This window comes from Saccopteryx leptura, chromosome 10, assembly GCF_036850995.1.
Source record: "Saccopteryx leptura isolate mSacLep1 chromosome 10, mSacLep1_pri_phased_curated, whole genome shotgun sequence".
Classification (NCBI taxonomy): Eukaryota; Metazoa; Chordata; class Mammalia; order Chiroptera; family Emballonuridae; genus Saccopteryx; species Saccopteryx leptura.
This window is the reverse complement of record NC_089512.1, coordinates 26,376,195-26,393,215: the sequence shown is the minus strand read 5'-3', so window position 1 is coordinate 26,393,215 and position 17,021 is coordinate 26,376,195. Positions and strand designations below refer to the sequence as shown.

The 17,021-nt window shown below is 43.5% G+C and overlaps 1 protein-coding gene across 2 annotated transcripts in view; it reads left to right on the top strand.

The window, feature by feature from the left end:
- NR1D2 (nuclear receptor subfamily 1 group D member 2) overlaps window positions 1–17,021 on the top strand; it is a 41,080-nt gene that overhangs the window by 11,942 nt on the left and 12,117 nt on the right. For both annotated transcript variants that reach the window (XM_066350440.1, XM_066350438.1), the window contains exons 3-7: window positions 494–582; window positions 2,474–2,618; window positions 4,855–5,474; window positions 8,354–8,539; window positions 10,474–10,684. In XM_066350440.1, the coding sequence (XP_066206537.1) occupies window positions 494–582; window positions 2,474–2,618; window positions 4,855–5,474; window positions 8,354–8,539; window positions 10,474–10,684 (1,251 nt within the window). The remainder of the gene's footprint in view (window positions 1–493; window positions 583–2,473; window positions 2,619–4,854; window positions 5,475–8,353; window positions 8,540–10,473; window positions 10,685–17,021) is intronic.

Genomic DNA, 17,021 nt, shown 5'->3' with positions numbered 1-17,021 from the left:
AAGAAAACTATGAAGTGTTTTGATTTTTTTTTTTTAAACCAAGTGAGAGGCAGGGAGGTGGATAGACAGACTCTCGCTTGCGCCCCAACTGCGATCCACCAGGCAACCCCCGTCTGGGGCTGATGTTCTGCCCATCTGGGGCCTCTGCTCCGAGCTATTTAGCACCTGAGGGGAAGCCGTGGAGCCCTCCTCAGCACCCGGGGCCAACTTGCTCATTTGAGCCATGGCTGTGGGAGGAGAAGAGAGGGTGGCTCTCAAGCTGGTGAGCTTGGGCTGAAGCCAGATGAACCTGTGCTCAAGCCAGCGACCTCAGGGTTTTGAACTGGGGTCCAGTTTCCCAGGCCAATGCACTGTCCACTGCGCCACTGCCTGGTCAGGCTATTTGTGTCTTTTTAAAGTACTTACAAGTTGAACAAAATAAAATATTCAGCTCAAAAGAAAACAAACAGTTGAGAATTCTCTGTCTTCACATTTGTTTCTCTTTGTGCCTTAGAATTTAGTGGCATGGTGCTGCTCTGTAAAGTCTGTGGGGACGTGGCGTCGGGATTCCACTATGGAGTTCACGCTTGTGAAGGCTGTAAGGTAACGTATGCTTTTGTTTCTTGAAGCCCCTGATTCTGGGATTAAAGAAATTGGAGTTAGGTTTGTCAGGTTCTATAGTTGGTGATCTGGGAGAAGGGAAGTCAGCTGCTCCTCTAAGTCTTAAGCATTTTATGTAGTACATAAACAAAACTTGTTTTGAAAAACATAGTTTTTAGTTCAGTGGAAGTTTCTTTTAAGATTTTGATGAAAATAAATTTGCTGTCTCACTCAAAATCAGTTATGCTGCGAAACCAAGTCACAAATGCTTATTTATGAATGTGTCAGGTCTGCTGCTCTAGGTGGTAGGGACAGAGCAAGGAGCAAGACAGGTACTCCTGCCTTGTTGGGACGTGGTTTACACTAAACTTTAAGTAGGGGGTCCTCATCAGATACATTGTCACTCTGACATATCAGGTAGGAGGAGTTGGGAATAATTCCTTGATACTTATAAAACTGTGGTGTCTTTGGAAGTAATGCCAAGCGAATGAAAGAAATTTGGATATAAATTGAGTGCTTTGGAAAGCTTATTATATTTGTAAGTTTAGTTGAATATTTCTTAGAGCATTTATTAGATAATTCCAAGGGCGATAGTCTATATCTCCTACTTCTTTCCAGGGAATCTCTTTTTCCCTTTCTTAATCTGACACAGTCTCTTCTCCTGAGTATCAGCATTAACGTGACCAAGGCAAGTGGTCCTGCCGGTCTCTGTCTGAAGGCCAGGAGCAGGGACCCAGTTGGGCAGGGTACTGTGGGTGAGCAGGGTCATGCGTGGACATGATGAAAGAAGTGTTTTCTAGGGTGCCTCTGAAGGCATTGGGATTTTGGTAGCTCTTCATGGCCCGGTTACTTAATAAGCTGGTCATTATTTTATATAGATGTAGCACTTTTCCACCATTCTAAAAATTCTGTAAACACCATTTTTTTCTTCCTCAAAAATGTGAAGTAATTGTGGGGCAGGCGTCATTCTCACTTCATAGCTAGAGAAACAAGCACAGCCAGTGAGCCTCATTGTGTACCCTTCATAAGTACACAGAGCTGTTCTGTACGCTCGCAAAGGTGTGTCTGGCTCAGGTACTGTGGTGTCCTAGTGTGGTACTGCAGTAATCAAGTTTAAAAACGTACCCACAATCGCTGATACAGACGCACAACGTGTGGTTAGTTAGGTTTTTCAAGGAAGCTGCAATTTCAGATACTTTCAGTGATTGTGTTCTTGACTTTTCCATTCTCCTGGAAACTGTTAAGCCGGGGATCTTTAAATACCTACCACAGCACATGCCCGTCAACTGTTCAGTGAAGGCAGGTTTGGTAGCCACATAGCCTGAAGCAGTCTTCCCTGGATCATTCTTTGGTCTGTGGGTGTGGGATGTGACACTTATGTTGCTGACAAGCAGCCAGGAACATCGGGCACAGAGAAGGAGGGCTTGCTCGTGCCAGCAGGGGATGACCCAGGCAAGACCAAGCTCTACTCACAGAACCCTTAGTTCCAGGGAGGGGACCATGGCTATGGAGCATACTCTTCTGTCAGCCTGTTCAAAATAAGTGCTGTTTCAAGGGCCTTGGAATTTGTATGCGATTAAAGTAGGAGTTGGAAAATGTGGCCGCAGGCAGGGGCTAGGAAGGGTACAGTGTAGTGCAGGGGTGCTTGGCAACGCAGCAGACTCTTCGAAGGGAGGAAGGGAAGATGTTGCCGGGAAGCAGGCAGAAGTGCTTACTGATACTGAGGAATCCAGTTCAGTGCATGTGGCAGGACTGCATTGCCCTCTGTGCTAAGCCAGACTGATTGCCCAGGGGTGGCCAGTAATACTGCCGAGTGAGGGTGGAGGGTGGCTGCTTATCTAAGGAGTCCATCTGGGTGCTTCTGAGTGAATGGTACGTCCTCCTCTGTTTTTAGGGTTTCTTTCGGAGAAGCATTCAACAAAACATCCAGTATAAGAAGTGCCTGAAGAACGAGAACTGTTCTATAATGAGAATGAATAGGAACAGATGTCAGCAGTGTCGCTTTAAAAAGTGTTTGTCTGTTGGAATGTCGAGAGACGGTATGTTCCCATTTTAAAGAGCATTCTTTCTTAAAGCTTATGCAGCTTGGCTTCTACCTCTCGGCATAAACCAGAGCTATGAACCAGTTACCAACGGCCCTCTTGTGCTTAGGGTGAAGCTGATTTTAGAAAACACATTTTAATGCTTTGTAGCATGCCAGATTCATTCAAGTCACATTTTAGCATCAACACCCCAGAAACAGCTTTTGGCTCACTTCATTTTTTTGTAGGTTTTTGTAAAAAGCCCCCCCCTTTTTTACATCTGTACAATTTGAATATTCCCCCCCCAAAAAACCCCCAAGATTTAGTTTATCTTGATATAGGAATCTCTGGGTCTTTCTCCATAAATTTTTAGAATTGCTGATGAATCCCCTTCTCTTTATGTGGATTAGCTCTCACTTTCTCAGCCCTGAGCCGATAACGTGCTTTTAATGCATGGATTCTGAATACATTGAAAGGAGATGTAAAACTGAACCGTGGGGTCTGGAGTGGAGGGGCTTGCTCACTTCTGGTGAGAAACGGAGCAGTGGAGAATCAAAGCTGTGGTCAAATGTGGGACTCTATTTAATAGTATCGGCGGATGACGTCGCTGGAAGACTTGACTCTCCTATTGTGCTTAGGGAAGTCGTTTGTGGAAAGTCTCATTCGTCCTATGTAACATACCAGGGGAGTCAGAGGTTTTCAGAGGGATTAGTTCAGTAGGACTAATTAAGAATTGCTAAGAATGAATCTCATATTTATTAAGGGGGGGAAGGTCATTTAAGCAATCCCTTCGGGTTACTCTAATGTCTTACTGACACAAATACAGTAGTGTTACAATAAGGAGCTTCTTGAATAATAATAGATTTCGGCAATGGATATTTTGGATTTTTAATTGCCTGAAAAAAAATTTTTTTTTTCCTGAAGCTGGAAACGGGGAGAGACAGTCAGACAGACTCCCGCATGCCTCCGACCGGGATCCACCCGGCACGCCCACCAGGGGCAACGCTCTGCCCACTAGGGGGCGATGCTTTGCCCCTCCAGGGCGTTGCTCTGTTGCGACCACAGAGCCACTCTAGCGCCTGGGGCAGAGGCCGAGGAGCCATCCCCAGCGCCCGGGCCATCTTTGCTCCAATAGAGCCTCACTGCAGAAGGGGAAGAGAGAGACAGAGAGGAAGGAGAGGGGGAGGGTTGGAGAAGCAGATGGGCGCTTCTCCTGTGTGCCCTGGCTGGGAATTGAACCCGGGACTTCTGCAAGCCAGGCTGACGCTCTACCACTGAGCGAACCGGCCAGGGCCTGAAAATTTTTTTATAGCACTAGAAATAGTAATCTAAAATTGATGGATATTTTGATTGCCCCAAAAGAATAAACATGGCAATCATTTGTGGAGGAAGAGGGAGCAGAGGTGCAGAGTGAAACATGATGAAATTGTTTTCTGTAATGTCGGAGGTGCAGTGAGATTAGTAAGGCTTTCTTGTCGGGTGGGTATATTGAATTTTTATTATCTTTGTAGAAAAGACTAGAATGAAGCTTGAACAAAATATTTCCCTCAGGAATAGGAATGTTGGAGACAGACACATTCTAAGACTAGCCTCTAAAATAATGGAGGGTAGATGATTTTATTTTTATTTACTGGCATTTCATTGATTTTAATTAAAATCCAGCAAGTTGATTTTTTAATAACTGCATTTCTATTGACCGTATTTTTATTTCTTCTTTTTTTAAGGTTTTCTTTTTGAAGAAGCCAGTAAAGGAAAAACTGATCGTTTAATGTTGGGTCATGTTGAGTCTTGAGAATAAGGCTACGGAAATGAATTAATAAAGTTCAGATGTTCGGGGAGTGATCATACCTACTAGGTTCTGTTAGTGTTTGAGGGTGTGGGTGTCTGAATCCGGGCGCCTTCTTAAGAACGGAGCCTTCAGCCTTGCTAATAAGGTGCTGTGTAGCCATGCTGGTCTGCGTCAGGCTCTGATTTTTACAAGTTAATTTCAGAATTTTTTCTTAGATTTTGCTTATAAAATACCCAAGAGATAGATTTTTCTCCTTAGCTTTGTTTTGGGAGAACAACGGAAAATTCTTTGCCCTTTCCCACTTCCTGTGGTACATCGAAAACAACCAGTAAGTTTACAATAATTTGTGCCAGAAACATGTAGATGCTCTTTACTTGTATAACTAGAGGCCCTAGCTATCAAAGGTAATTTTGTGTTACTCTTTTGTATAAACATCCCGTTGTTAAATGTCTTTTTCTTCTATAGCTGTTCGGTTTGGTCGTATTCCTAAGCGTGAAAAGCAGCGGATGCTAATTGAAATGCAGAGTGCAATGAAGACCATGATGAACAGCCAGTTCAGTGGCCATTTGCAAAATGATGCATTAGTAGAACATGAACAGACAGCCTTACCAGGCCAGGAACAGCTGCGACCCAAGCCCCCGCTGGAGCAAGACAACACCAAAAGCTCTTCCCCCTCCTCTGATTTTGCAAAGGAAGAAGTGATCGGCCTGGTGACCAGAGCCCACAAGGATACCTTTCTGTATAATCAAGAGCAACGAGAAAACTCAGCAGAGACCATGCAGCCCCAGAGAGAACGGATTCCCAAGAACATGGAGCAATATAATTTAAACCATGACCATTGTGGCAACAGGCTTAGCAGCCGTTTTCCTTGTAGCGAGAGCCAGCAGAATCTCAATGGACAGTATAAAGGAAGGAACATGATGCATTACCCAAATAGGCATGCCATCTGTCTTACAGATGGACATTGTGTGAACTTCTCCAATGCTTATACTCAAAGAGTATGTGATAGAGTTTTGATAGATGGATTTTCTCAGAATGAGAACAAGAATAGTTACCTGTGCAACAATGGAGGGAGAATGCATCTGGTATAGTGAAATCAATTTTTTCTTTCTTTCTTTTTTGCTCACCTCGTATCAGGAAAAGCTTTGGAGGTTTTCTTTTATGTGGGGGCTGTACCAATTTCAGAAGTGGGGGTGTGTGTCAGAAAACCTATGAGATTTACAGAATCAGTTTTGTGCATTATTTTACGTCAAATACTTGTCACAAGCATCATTTGTTGACTGGCCTAATTTTATACAGTTTGGTATACAAGCATGTGATTTGATTGATACTGTGATTGGGATTAGGATTTTATGTAAAAAATGGATCATGCAGAATTGGTCCATTAATTCTTAGAAATCCCTTTCAAAATTAAAGTTTTCTGATTAATCACTGGCTTTGGGAAGAGTTTTGAACAATTGTAATGCAAAAAGGTAGTTGAATACAGAACATGGATGTTTCATTGTGTGAGAATTTAGGAATATTTTAATTTAATAGGCTAGCTTCTAAGGATTTTCTCAGATTTCATCCTATGAGTTGAGTTAATGTTATTCCTATCATTGAAGTTTTTTTCCACCAAGTACAACAGTCTACATGAAAGTACAGAGTTTATATTCAGCCAAAATGTCCTCCAAAGCAGCAGTACCGCACCATTTCCAGTTTAAATCATGAGGTCCTTTGATAGTGCTGGGTATTTTCCAAGCCGGGTAATTAAAGTCTTCTTTATATGTTTTCAAAGTAGTTAACTATCGAATCCTTATGTTAGAGTTTTTGGTCACTTGTAAGTATTGGATCTGAAAAGTGACTTTATATTTTATTAGACTTAGTGTCTGACTTAAGGAGGGAGAAAAATCATGATTATAAAATCATTTCATTCTTGGATCTCACGGATTTAGTGAGAATGAAAGGCTGGCTTTACTAATGAGCGTTTACAGTGCATGCTCATGGTCTTCGAGTGCTCTCTTGTGTCTTTAGCTCCCCGTTTCTTCCTCCCCAGTCCTCACTTAGGAGGGTCATTCTGCATCTTCAGTCATTGTTTCCTAACTGACTAAGTGGAGGTCAGTGCTCACACCATTGTTTAAAAAATAAATGGTTCGGGACCTTTAAAAAAAAAGTGAGGCATCTCATTATTTCTCTTTAAAGTTGCAACATTGTGATTGTGCCCATTTAGAAAAAAGTGAGTTAGAATTATTATCTAAATGTGGGCTTGGATTCTAGGCCTGTGACTTCTAACTCTATCTGAGTAAGTCACTCAACACCCAGAGTCTCCTTTTCTCAGCTAAGACATGGTCATGTAATATTGGTCCTAACTAACTAATAGGATTGATAAGTAATATGTGTGAATTAAAAACATTTTTTTTCAGTTGATTTTAGAGAGGGTTGGGGAGGAGAGAGAGAGAGAGAAAGAGAGAGAGGAACATTGATATGTTCCTGTATTTGCTTGACTAGGGATTGAACCTGCAACCTTTGTGCTTTGGGATGAAGCTCTAACCCAGGGGTAGTCAACCTTTTTTTTTTTTTTTTTTTTTTTTAAAAGAGGCAGAGATAGACAGGGACAGACAGACAGGAACGGAGAGAGATGAGAAGCATCAATCATCAGTTTCTCGTTGCGCGTTGCGACTTCTTAGTTGTTCATTGATTGCTTTCTCACATGTGCCTTGACCGCGGGCCTTCAGCAGACCGAGTAACCCCCTGCTGGAGCCAGGGGCCTTGGGTCCAAGCTGGTGAGCTCTTTGCTCAAGCCAGATGAGCCCGCGCTCAAGCTGGTGAGCTCGGGGTCTCGAACCTGGGTCCTTCTGCATCCCAGTCCGACGCTCTATCCACTGCGCCACCACCTGGTCAGGCGTAGTCAACCTTTTTATACCTACTGCCCACTTTTGTATCTCTGTTAGTAAAATTTTCTAACCACCCACCGGTTCCGCAGTAATGGTGATTTTTAAAGTAGGGAAGTAACTTTACTTTATAAAATTTATAAGGCAGAGTTACAGCAAGTTAAAGCATATAATAATAATTACTTACCAAGTACTTTATGTTGGATTTTTGCTAAGTTTGGCAGAATAAATCTTTATAAAACAACTTACTATAGTTAAATCTATCTTTTTATTTATACTTTGGTTGCTCCACTACCGCCCACCATGAAAACTGGAACACCCACTAGTGGGTGGTAGGGACCAAGTTAACTACCACTGTTCTAACCTATCAAGCTATCTGGCCAGGGCTGTGTGAATTGAATTTTTTTTTTTTTTTTCTCTAAGAGCATGTGTGAGAGAGAAAGAAAGGGGCAGACAGGAAGGGAGAGAGATGAGAAGCATCAACTTGTCACTGGGGCACTTTCGGTATTCATTAATTGCTTTCTCATATGTGCCTTGATGGGGGTGCAGAGGGGGAGTTCCAGCTGAGCCAGTGACTCCTTGCTCAAGCCAGTGACCTTGGGCTTCAAGCCAGTGACCATGGGGTCATGTCTTTGATCTCGTTCTCAAGCTGGCGACCCTGCGCTCAAGCTGGTGAGCCTGTGGTCAAGCTGGTGACTTTGGGGTTTCAAACCTGGGTCCTTAGCGTCCCAGGTTGATGATCCATCCACTGTGCCAGATGTGATTTTTTCTTAAAACCCTAAAGCCAGCATAAGGTGGCAGCAGTGTTACAAAGTAAACTCTTAAATCTGTGCAAAGTATTTTTGAAATAGCTTTACCATAGATCTCATTTTTGCTTAGGCTGCCTCTTTCATGGTAACAAGTGAATTGCTATTTAAATTAGGTTGCTAGTGAGGCTTTCTATCTTAAGGTAGAGTATCAAAGGAGAAGGTGCTCTTTTCAGTAGCATCTGAGAGTTTTTTTCATGTTGGTGTTTCCAATGATTGAGACGCCACTTTTGAAGTTTCTTTACTGCCTCTCACAAGTTAAGAGTTTTTCTGTTTTGTGCATATCAGGTGTGCCCAATGAGTAAGTCTCCATATGTGGATCCTCATAAATCGGGGCATGAAATCTGGGAAGAATTTTCAATGAGCTTCACCCCAGCCGTGAAGGAAGTGGTGGAATTTGCAAAGCGCATTCCTGGATTCAGAGATCTCTCTCAGCATGACCAGGTCAACCTTTTAAAGGCTGGGACTTTTGAGGTAGGTTTTGTTAATTCTGAGCATGGGTACAGGACATGTGGTATTTTATTTTCGTGCACATTTTCCTTTTTTTCTAATTGAGTATTTATAGCCCAGAGGCTGAAAGTACGAACAAAAGAATGACCATCTCAGGATCTTGGGGAGAGACTAGGTAAATGCAGAGTCACCTAGGACTTGAAATAGAAGTGTTCTGTAGTCCCATCATATGCACTCCAGGGTCTAGTGTCGCTTTTGGATGTGGACTTGGTGGCTTCTGCAGTGGTGGACCCCTGAAAGCCTAGCCTGGAGTTGACTGTGTTCAGAATACAGAGGTAAATGGAATATGGTTTTTATCTCTTCGGACATTGGAGAATAGTATCCGGGGTGTATCAGACATCACTTATGTGCAGCTCGGCTGTCTTGGCCCCGCGCACTCCAGAATCCATGACTACTTTTCTTACTCCAGCTTCTCTTGCTGCGGTGCCTTCTGCTTGGGCTGGGGCAGGCGCTGTCGCCGACCTCTGCAGGACACGGACAATGCAGTGCCTCTTCTTGCGCCTCTCGCCTGTCTGCCGTGGCTTCCCGGCGGCTGCTGAGGTGTGAGGAGCCTCAGGACTTGCTTGGAGCTCGTTGGGCATTACTTTGAACTGCAGGGCAGTAGGTGGGAAGTTGGGGTCTGGTGGGTGAACTCTCTGATCAGCAGGGGTAGGGAGCCATTTCTCCATGATGGCCCCACAAGAGTGAGCTCTCAGTGCTTGGAAGCTAAGTGGTGCCGGTCAGTACTGGTTTTCACCACTTGCCTGTCTCGTTTCCTTTGTCCTCATTCTTGTTTTCACCTGTGCCAGACCCACCCCACATGAACTTTTGCCGTAGGCTCTGTCTGTTTTCTGGGGCACAGAGAAGAAGCCATATTCATGAATGAAATATCTATGATGTAATTCAAAAGTAATACCTACAGGTTAGGATTTTCAGCTAAATGAAAACACTACACTTAAGCTTTAAAGGCAGAAGGTGTGTCAGTCAGTGATCAAGTTCAATTCACCTGTTTTTGAGGTTAAGTAACTATGGCTTAGAGAAGCAAAGAGACTTTTCTTAGATTCAGTACATTCATAACGCAGCCAGGGCTGGAACACAAAGCCCCGCCCCATGCCTTGGTTTTTCCCACCCTGTGATTTGTCTCGGGATTGCTGTGTTGTCGGAACCCACCGTCTTCAAAGAAGGCTCACCCTCTTTGTGGTGGGTAAAACAAGTCTTTGCTTGGGAGCATTGCAGAGGGCAGGTGTTGGTTCAGCGTTCTGCTGATTATGAGAGAACTGTGTGACAGATGTCACCATTTAGTATGGTGGAGGGAGTGCTGTAGGTGAGCAGTTGTTGACTGATGTGGTTCAGATTTCGATTATAACTCGGTGTCTAGAATACCTTTACTGTAATAGTTTTCTTTGTATATTGTCTTTTTGGGCTATTATTTCTTGACATGGTCTAATTTCAGTTCATCTGCTGTGTGTGTTTGCCTTGGCTGCCTTTGGTGTTCTGACGTTTCCAAGTGCTGCTGCACTGCAATACAGCTCTGTCTACTAGGGGCTTAGGGACTGGACGAGGCACTGCGGAGCCTGGAGTTGTTTTAATGCCTCTGGCCAAGCTCAAGTTTCACATTTCTTGGCATTGTCTGCCCTAATTTTGTATTTGCATTTCAGAATCTTTATTGATCGAGTTTCAGGGTATCACAGGACTTAAGTATTTTGCCACTGGTGGCTAGAATTTCTTTTGGTCTTCTTAGAATATTTATTGCTTCAGTAGAGAATTTGCCATAAGGAAATTATTCTGGGCAAAAACAACTTCAGTTTCCCTTCACAGCTTTTATACACAGACTGTTTCTTAACTGACTTGAGGACTGAGGCAATTTTCAGCATTGCTGTTGAGCCCTCCGTATACATTGAAGTCTCTTTCTTTTCCAGGTTTTAATGGTACGGTTTGCTTCATTGTTTGATGCCAAGGAGCGTACTGTCACCTTTCTAAGTGGAAAGAAGTATAGCGTAGATGACTTACACTCAATGGGAGCTGGGGACCTGCTAAACTCCATGTTTGAATTTAGCGAGAAGCTGAATGCCCTCCAGCTTAGTGATGAAGAGATGAGTTTGTTTACAGCAGTTGTCCTGGTATCTGCAGGTAAGCAGGCTGGTTCATACTCGTGCCACACCTAGAATGTAAAGACAGGCTGGGGAGAAGGCGGCAGTTAACTGTATAGGTGCCAGCAAGCCAAATGGAATGAAGAAGGCCTTAAGGGAGATGCTAAGCTACGTCAGTGTCAATCCATTATTTTTGCATAATTATTTTTTTTAAAATTATAGCAGTAAAAGTAAAAAGTGCTATATATAGTAATAAAAGATGTTTAGAGCCAGGCCTCATATTTGCCACTCTTAGTCTAATTCTTGTTAATGAGTTTTTACAAGTCTAAATCATTATTTCATTTTTGGAACATTGTGTTTCTCCAGGTAGGTGGTTTTAATATGAAACTGGGTTTTAATTAAAAGAATACCTGCATTACTTGTTGAGAGTGTGGAGATGTATTAGTCTGGTTTGTAACAGTTGGTGAATTTGCAGGGTGGGCTTTCGCCCGTCCTCACCACTAATTTTACGTGTGACTTGGTATGAGTAGTTTTATCCTCGTGGGTCTTGGTTTTCTCATCCTCCTCAAGGCAGGGATTGCACCATGTGAGCCTGTCATGGTGTCAGTTACTGCTTGAACAAGACCAAGATTTCGAGTCCTAACATTTACTTATTTATTTATTCATTTATTTTTATTCAAGGAGAGGAGGGGAGGCAGAGAGACACACTCCCACATGTGCCTCAACTGGGATCCACCCGGCAAAGCCCACAAGAAGCGATGTTCTGCCCCTTTGGGGTGTTGCTCTGTTGCTCAGTAACTGAGCTCTTCTTAGCACCTGAGGTGGAGCCCATGGAACCATCCTCAGTGCCTGAGGCCAACTTGCTCCAACTGAGCCATGGCTGCAGGAGGGGAAGAGAGAGAGAGAGAAGCCAGAGGGAAAAGGGTGGAGAAGCAGATGGGTGCTTCTCTTGTGTGCTCTGACCAGGAATCAAACCTGGGACTTCCACACACTGGTCCTACGCTTTACCACTGAGCCAACCAGCCAGGGCCGAGTCCTAACATTTAATGTTTATTTATGAGAGTCATTGATGAAGCTTCTCAGTTTCTGTATCTTGCATTTATATAGCAGTTACTCCTGACTAAAGTATTTCAATTTAGACAACAGCCATTAAGGCAGAGGTTATTCCCAATAGCGTATTAGAAATTGAGACAATACTTCACTGGGGACATGTAAGTTTGTGCCAACTACTTTTAGGTATCACTAACTTCATTTTAAAGCCGTAGTTGTGGAGAATTTTACAGTATTTTGAAATGACATTCTTGAAGCTTCCCTTCTGCTTCCAACAGTGTAAATGTGCTAGGCACTGTACAAGTTTAAGTTATGGCCCTGGTTATTTGGATATTTGGCTAAACTGTAAATCAGTAACTCTTAAGGAGAGTAAATTCTTTGCATAAAACCTTAATATCAATGGTATAAAGAAGCATAATTAGGCCATTTGGAAGCATAATTTGTCTACCTTTTCTGACTGTTTCTACCTGGGTAACTGAAAGTACAGTTCTGATATGGAGTGCATGGAGGGAATGGGAGGACGGTGTCAGGATGGGACACCTGTTCTCTCAGTGACCTTGTAATGCCTCTTGTACTTCACATTTTCACAGTCTCTGTATAAGTAATGAGTAATGGGTTGAGTGGACATAAAGTTAATAAGTATATTATTGTGAAACTAAAGGTAATCCATACTTGTTCATTTCTTTATCTGATTAATATACCTTATATGGTAGGTGCTCAGGGGAAGACAGACAAATGTTAAGATACAAATTTGCTCTGAGTGTTTATATTCTATTAGAAGAGACATTACTAACTTTCTATACTAAACTGTGTGTTCCGACTGAGGTCAATAGGAGTTACACGAAGGAGGATCAAGTCATCTGAGGAGGCTTTGTGCAGAGATGGAGGGGGAGCTGGAATTTGAGGGATGGATTATTAGGTTTTCCCAGGAAAAAAAATGATGGTGTGAGAAAACGGGAGGTAGGGCAGAGGAAGGGGCCAAGGCCGCTGGTGCAGCGAGGAGGGAGGGGTGCGGAGGCTGCAGTCAGGGCGGTACTAGTTATGAACCACAGCTGTGGCAACCAAGCGGAGACGTTTTAGCTAATTGGGACAGCAGAAAATCAGTATAACTTCTAAGTGCACGAACAAAGTGATGGTTTAATGTTACTTCCACAGTACTGTCCCGGGGGGATTAGACAGGTGAGACAGGGATTATAGCTGGAGTCAGGTTGAGAGGTTGTTGCAGTAACTGTAGGTATGAGGCGGTGGGGTGAACACTTCTGAAATAGGCTGTGGCAGAGGAGGCGAGAAGGGGGACTGTGTCCAGAGAGGCTGCAGAGGAGGAAAGGAAGGTGGAGGCCAAGCGGAGCTCTCTACTAGGGACTGTGCCACTCTCTTCATCTGTATTTCCTGCGGGGAACAGGATTTTCATTTTGTTTCAACCTCCTTTTGAAAAAGCCTAGTTTTGTTTCCTGACCATAAGAATAGGGTGGGGTCTTTGAAAAATTTGGAAAATACTAAGATGAAAGTAAGAATGATCATATTACTACCAAAAAAAAGATAACTGTTGCCATTAGGAGTGTCACTATTTACCTGTCCATCCATTTATCCATTTGCTTGCTTACTGATGTATGGTATGTAAAAAGTGTTTGACATACTAAGTGGAAAACGTTATAAAAGAGTATATGCGGCCCTGGCCGGTTGGCTCAGCGGTAGAGCGTCGGCCTAGCGTGCGGAGGACCCGGGTTCGATTCCCGGCCAGGGCACATAGGAGAAGCGCCCATTTGCTTCTCCACCCCTCCGCCGCGCTTTCCTCTCTGTCTCTCTCTTCCCCTCCCGCAGCCAAGGCTCCATTGGAGCAAAGATGGCCCGGGCGCTGGGGATGGCTCTGTGGCCTCTGCCTCAGGCGCTAGAGTGGCTCTGGTCGCAACATGGTGACGCCCAGGATGGGCAGAGCATCGCCCCCTGGTGGGCAGAGCATTGCCCCTGGTGGGCGTGCCGGGTGGATCCCGGTCGGGCGCATGCGGGAGTCTGTCTGACTGTCTCTCCCTGTTTCCAGCTTCAGAAAAATGAAAAAAAAAAAAAGAGTATATGCATTCTTATCTTTGCTATGTTTATGTATGAAGAATACACAAGAAGCATACACATGCACAATTCCATGCATTTTAAAGTAATATATATTGTTTGTACTTAAATATATGATAGTGTTCATGTCAAATTTAAATCTTTACCATTTAAAAAGGACTAGTTTAAAGCAGTAACTAGGTAGGAAAATAAAATTCAAGAACTATATAGAAGAGTATTAAATGAAAATACTCTCCTTTCTGCTATTCCTAGCCTGTTCTTGGAGAACTAGATTTCTAACCATTTTTCATTTTGATTGTTCTGGTGATTGGCTACCCAACTCTAAATACTATGCTTATACCTCTGTTTATTTAGTAGCAATATCTGATAAATAAAAAGTACCCTTTCCTTTTTCCCTTTTAATTTCATGTTTTATTTTTTCAGTTACTTTATGGTTTTATTTATAATTTCAACCTGCTTACGTATTTTGATTTTTCACTTTTAAGCAATCTAGTTTAGATAGAATCTTCTCGTTATACAGGGAGACAGTATCCTTCTTTCTCCATATCCTGGCTTCTTTTGCTGTATGATTTCTTTTATAGTGTCAGGCATCAAAACATTAATGTCCTGCTCTATAGCAGTGATTATTTTTCATACTTTATCTGTAGACTTTAAAAAATTGAGAAATAGAAAGTCAGCATGTACGGTACTATGATTATGTAAATAGTGCACCAGTGTTCACACAGTGGGGTTGAAATGGTAGACAAAGCAGTATAAACCCCTGCCCTGGCCGGGGCCTGCTGAAGCGGGAGTGTTCCAAGTGTCAGATACCAAATGCATTATTCATTTCTATTCTCTATGAAGTGCTTAGAATCAAGCAATATTATAGTTTGCTTTATATTTAAAACAGCCTTTTCTTTTTCCTGGAATCTGCAGTTGCTTTCTGGTTTTGGCTTTGATTGCTGTCAGAAGAAATGCTAGTTAATTTTAGATCACATTATATAATTTTATTCTTACAACAGACCTCTGGTGTGAGCTAGGACATGCTATCTTCAGTTGTACAGGCAAGGAATTTGAGGAACAGAGGGATTGAATAATTTATCGGAGGTCACATTTTTAGTAATTGGCCGAGCAAGTATTGGAACTCCTGTTAGTCTAGCTTCGAAGCCTTTCCCTTATACTGCTTCTTAAAGGAAGAGCTCTAGCTGCTAAGGTAGAGAGAAATTTCAAGCATATTTTCCTGTGAGACTGGAAGAGTCTTTTCTCTTTTCTTTTCCTTTTTTTTTTTTAGATTTTATTCATTTTTAGAGAGAGAGGAGAGAGAGAGAAGGGGGGAGGAGCAGGAAGCATCAACTCCCATAGGTGCCTTGACCAGGCAAGCCCAGGGTTTCAAACCAGCAACATCAGTGTTCCAGGTCAATGCTTTATCCACTGCGCCACCACAGGTCAGGCTGGAAGATTCTTTTTTTTTTTTTTGTATTTTTCTGAAGCTGGAAACAGGGAGAGACAGTCAGACAGACTCCCGCATGCGCCCGACCGGGATCCACCCGGCACGCCAACCAGGGGCGAAGCTCTGCCCACCAGGGGGCGATGCTCTGCCCCTCCCGGGCGTCGCTCTGCCACGACCAGAGCCACTCTAGCGCCTGGGGCAGAGGCCAAGGAGCCATCCCCAGCGCCCAGGCCATCTTTGCTCCAATGGAGCCTTGGCTGCAGGAGGGGAAGAGAGAGACAGAGAGGAAGGGGGGGGGTTTGAGAAGCAAATGGGCACTTCTCCTATGTGCCCTGGCCGGGAATTGAACCCGGGTCCCCCGCACGCCAGGCCGACGCTCTACCGCTGAGCCAACTGGCCAGGGCCTGGAAGATTCTTGTTACAATGAAGAGAACAGGGGAATTGTACCTGGGTATGTTAGGTCAGTTAAATTTCAGATTGTGTGAGATGGCAGCAGGCACTTCCAGGTGAAAATTAGGGACTGGCATGTAAGTGTGAGAACAAGACTCATCTAGATAGGAATTTTAGTTTTTTCATCATAGAGGGTTTTTTTTGATTTTTCTGAAGCTGGAAATGGGGAGGCAATCAGACAGACTCCTGCATGCGCCCAACTGGGATCCACCTGGCATGCCCACCAGGGGGCGAAGCTCTGCCCATCCAGGGCGTCGTTCTGTTGCAACCAGAGCCATTCTAGCGCCTGAGGCAGGGACCACAGAGCCATCCTCAGCGCCTGGGCTAACTTTGCTCCAGTGAAGCCTTGGCTGCGGGAGGGGGAGAGAGAGACAGAGAGGAAGGAGAGGGGGAGGGGTGGAGAAGCAGATGGGCGCTTCTCCTGTGTGCCCTGGCCGGGAATCGAACCCGGGACTCCTGCACACCAGGCCGACGCTCTACCACTGAGCCAACCGGCCAGGGCCATCATAGAGGTTTTTGTTGAAGGAATTAACTTCCATCCTGTAGAAAATGAACACGCATAAAGATGAGATTAGGGGAAGAATACAGGCTTGGGAGAGGGGTGAAGAACCAGCTAAGGAAGTGGAAGCTAGATGTATCAGAGTTAAGCTATGTAGTGTAGGATTTACTGCTTCATTTAGAAGATGAATTTTTAGTTCAGTCTTTGTATTCTGTTACAGTTTCTAGAAAACTGTTGTTTTACGATCTAGCTATATTTGTAGTTTGGTTCTTTGGCCTTGAAATCATGAAACCATGATTAGAAAATTGTAAATGAGATTGACATTATTATGTGTAGGTATCTATATTCCTGAAGTTCTGAGTTGTGTAGAGAAGCATTGGCCATCCAAACAAAAATAGCCACTGGAAGACCAACTGCTTACTGAACTCAAATATACTTTCTCATCTATTGTTTGTTTATTTCTTTCTTTGCTCATTGAGATTATTTTGCTTGTGGGGATCACTATGGTTCTTTCACAGTTGGTATTGTAAATTACTGGTAAAACGTTGCAAATTAGTTACTTTTTCCTGCCTAAATATGAGCTCTCTCAAAGAAGGAGTTTCAGTTTGTTATGTTCACTGCTAATTTATTAGCACCATTCACAGTAACCACCTATATTCAGTAAGTGTTTGGTTAATCGAATAAAAAATTGTAAGATGATAAAACAGTTACTTGAGTATTAAGGGCAGGGGGCACTCTTAGAAGCATTATTGAAAGCTTTAATTAATTTTGCAAAGATGAGCCTGACTGGGGGTGGCACAGTGGCTAGAGCATCAGCTTGGAATGCTGAGGTCCCTGGTTGCCAGCCTGAGTACTGGCTCATCTGGCTTGAGTGTGGGATCATTG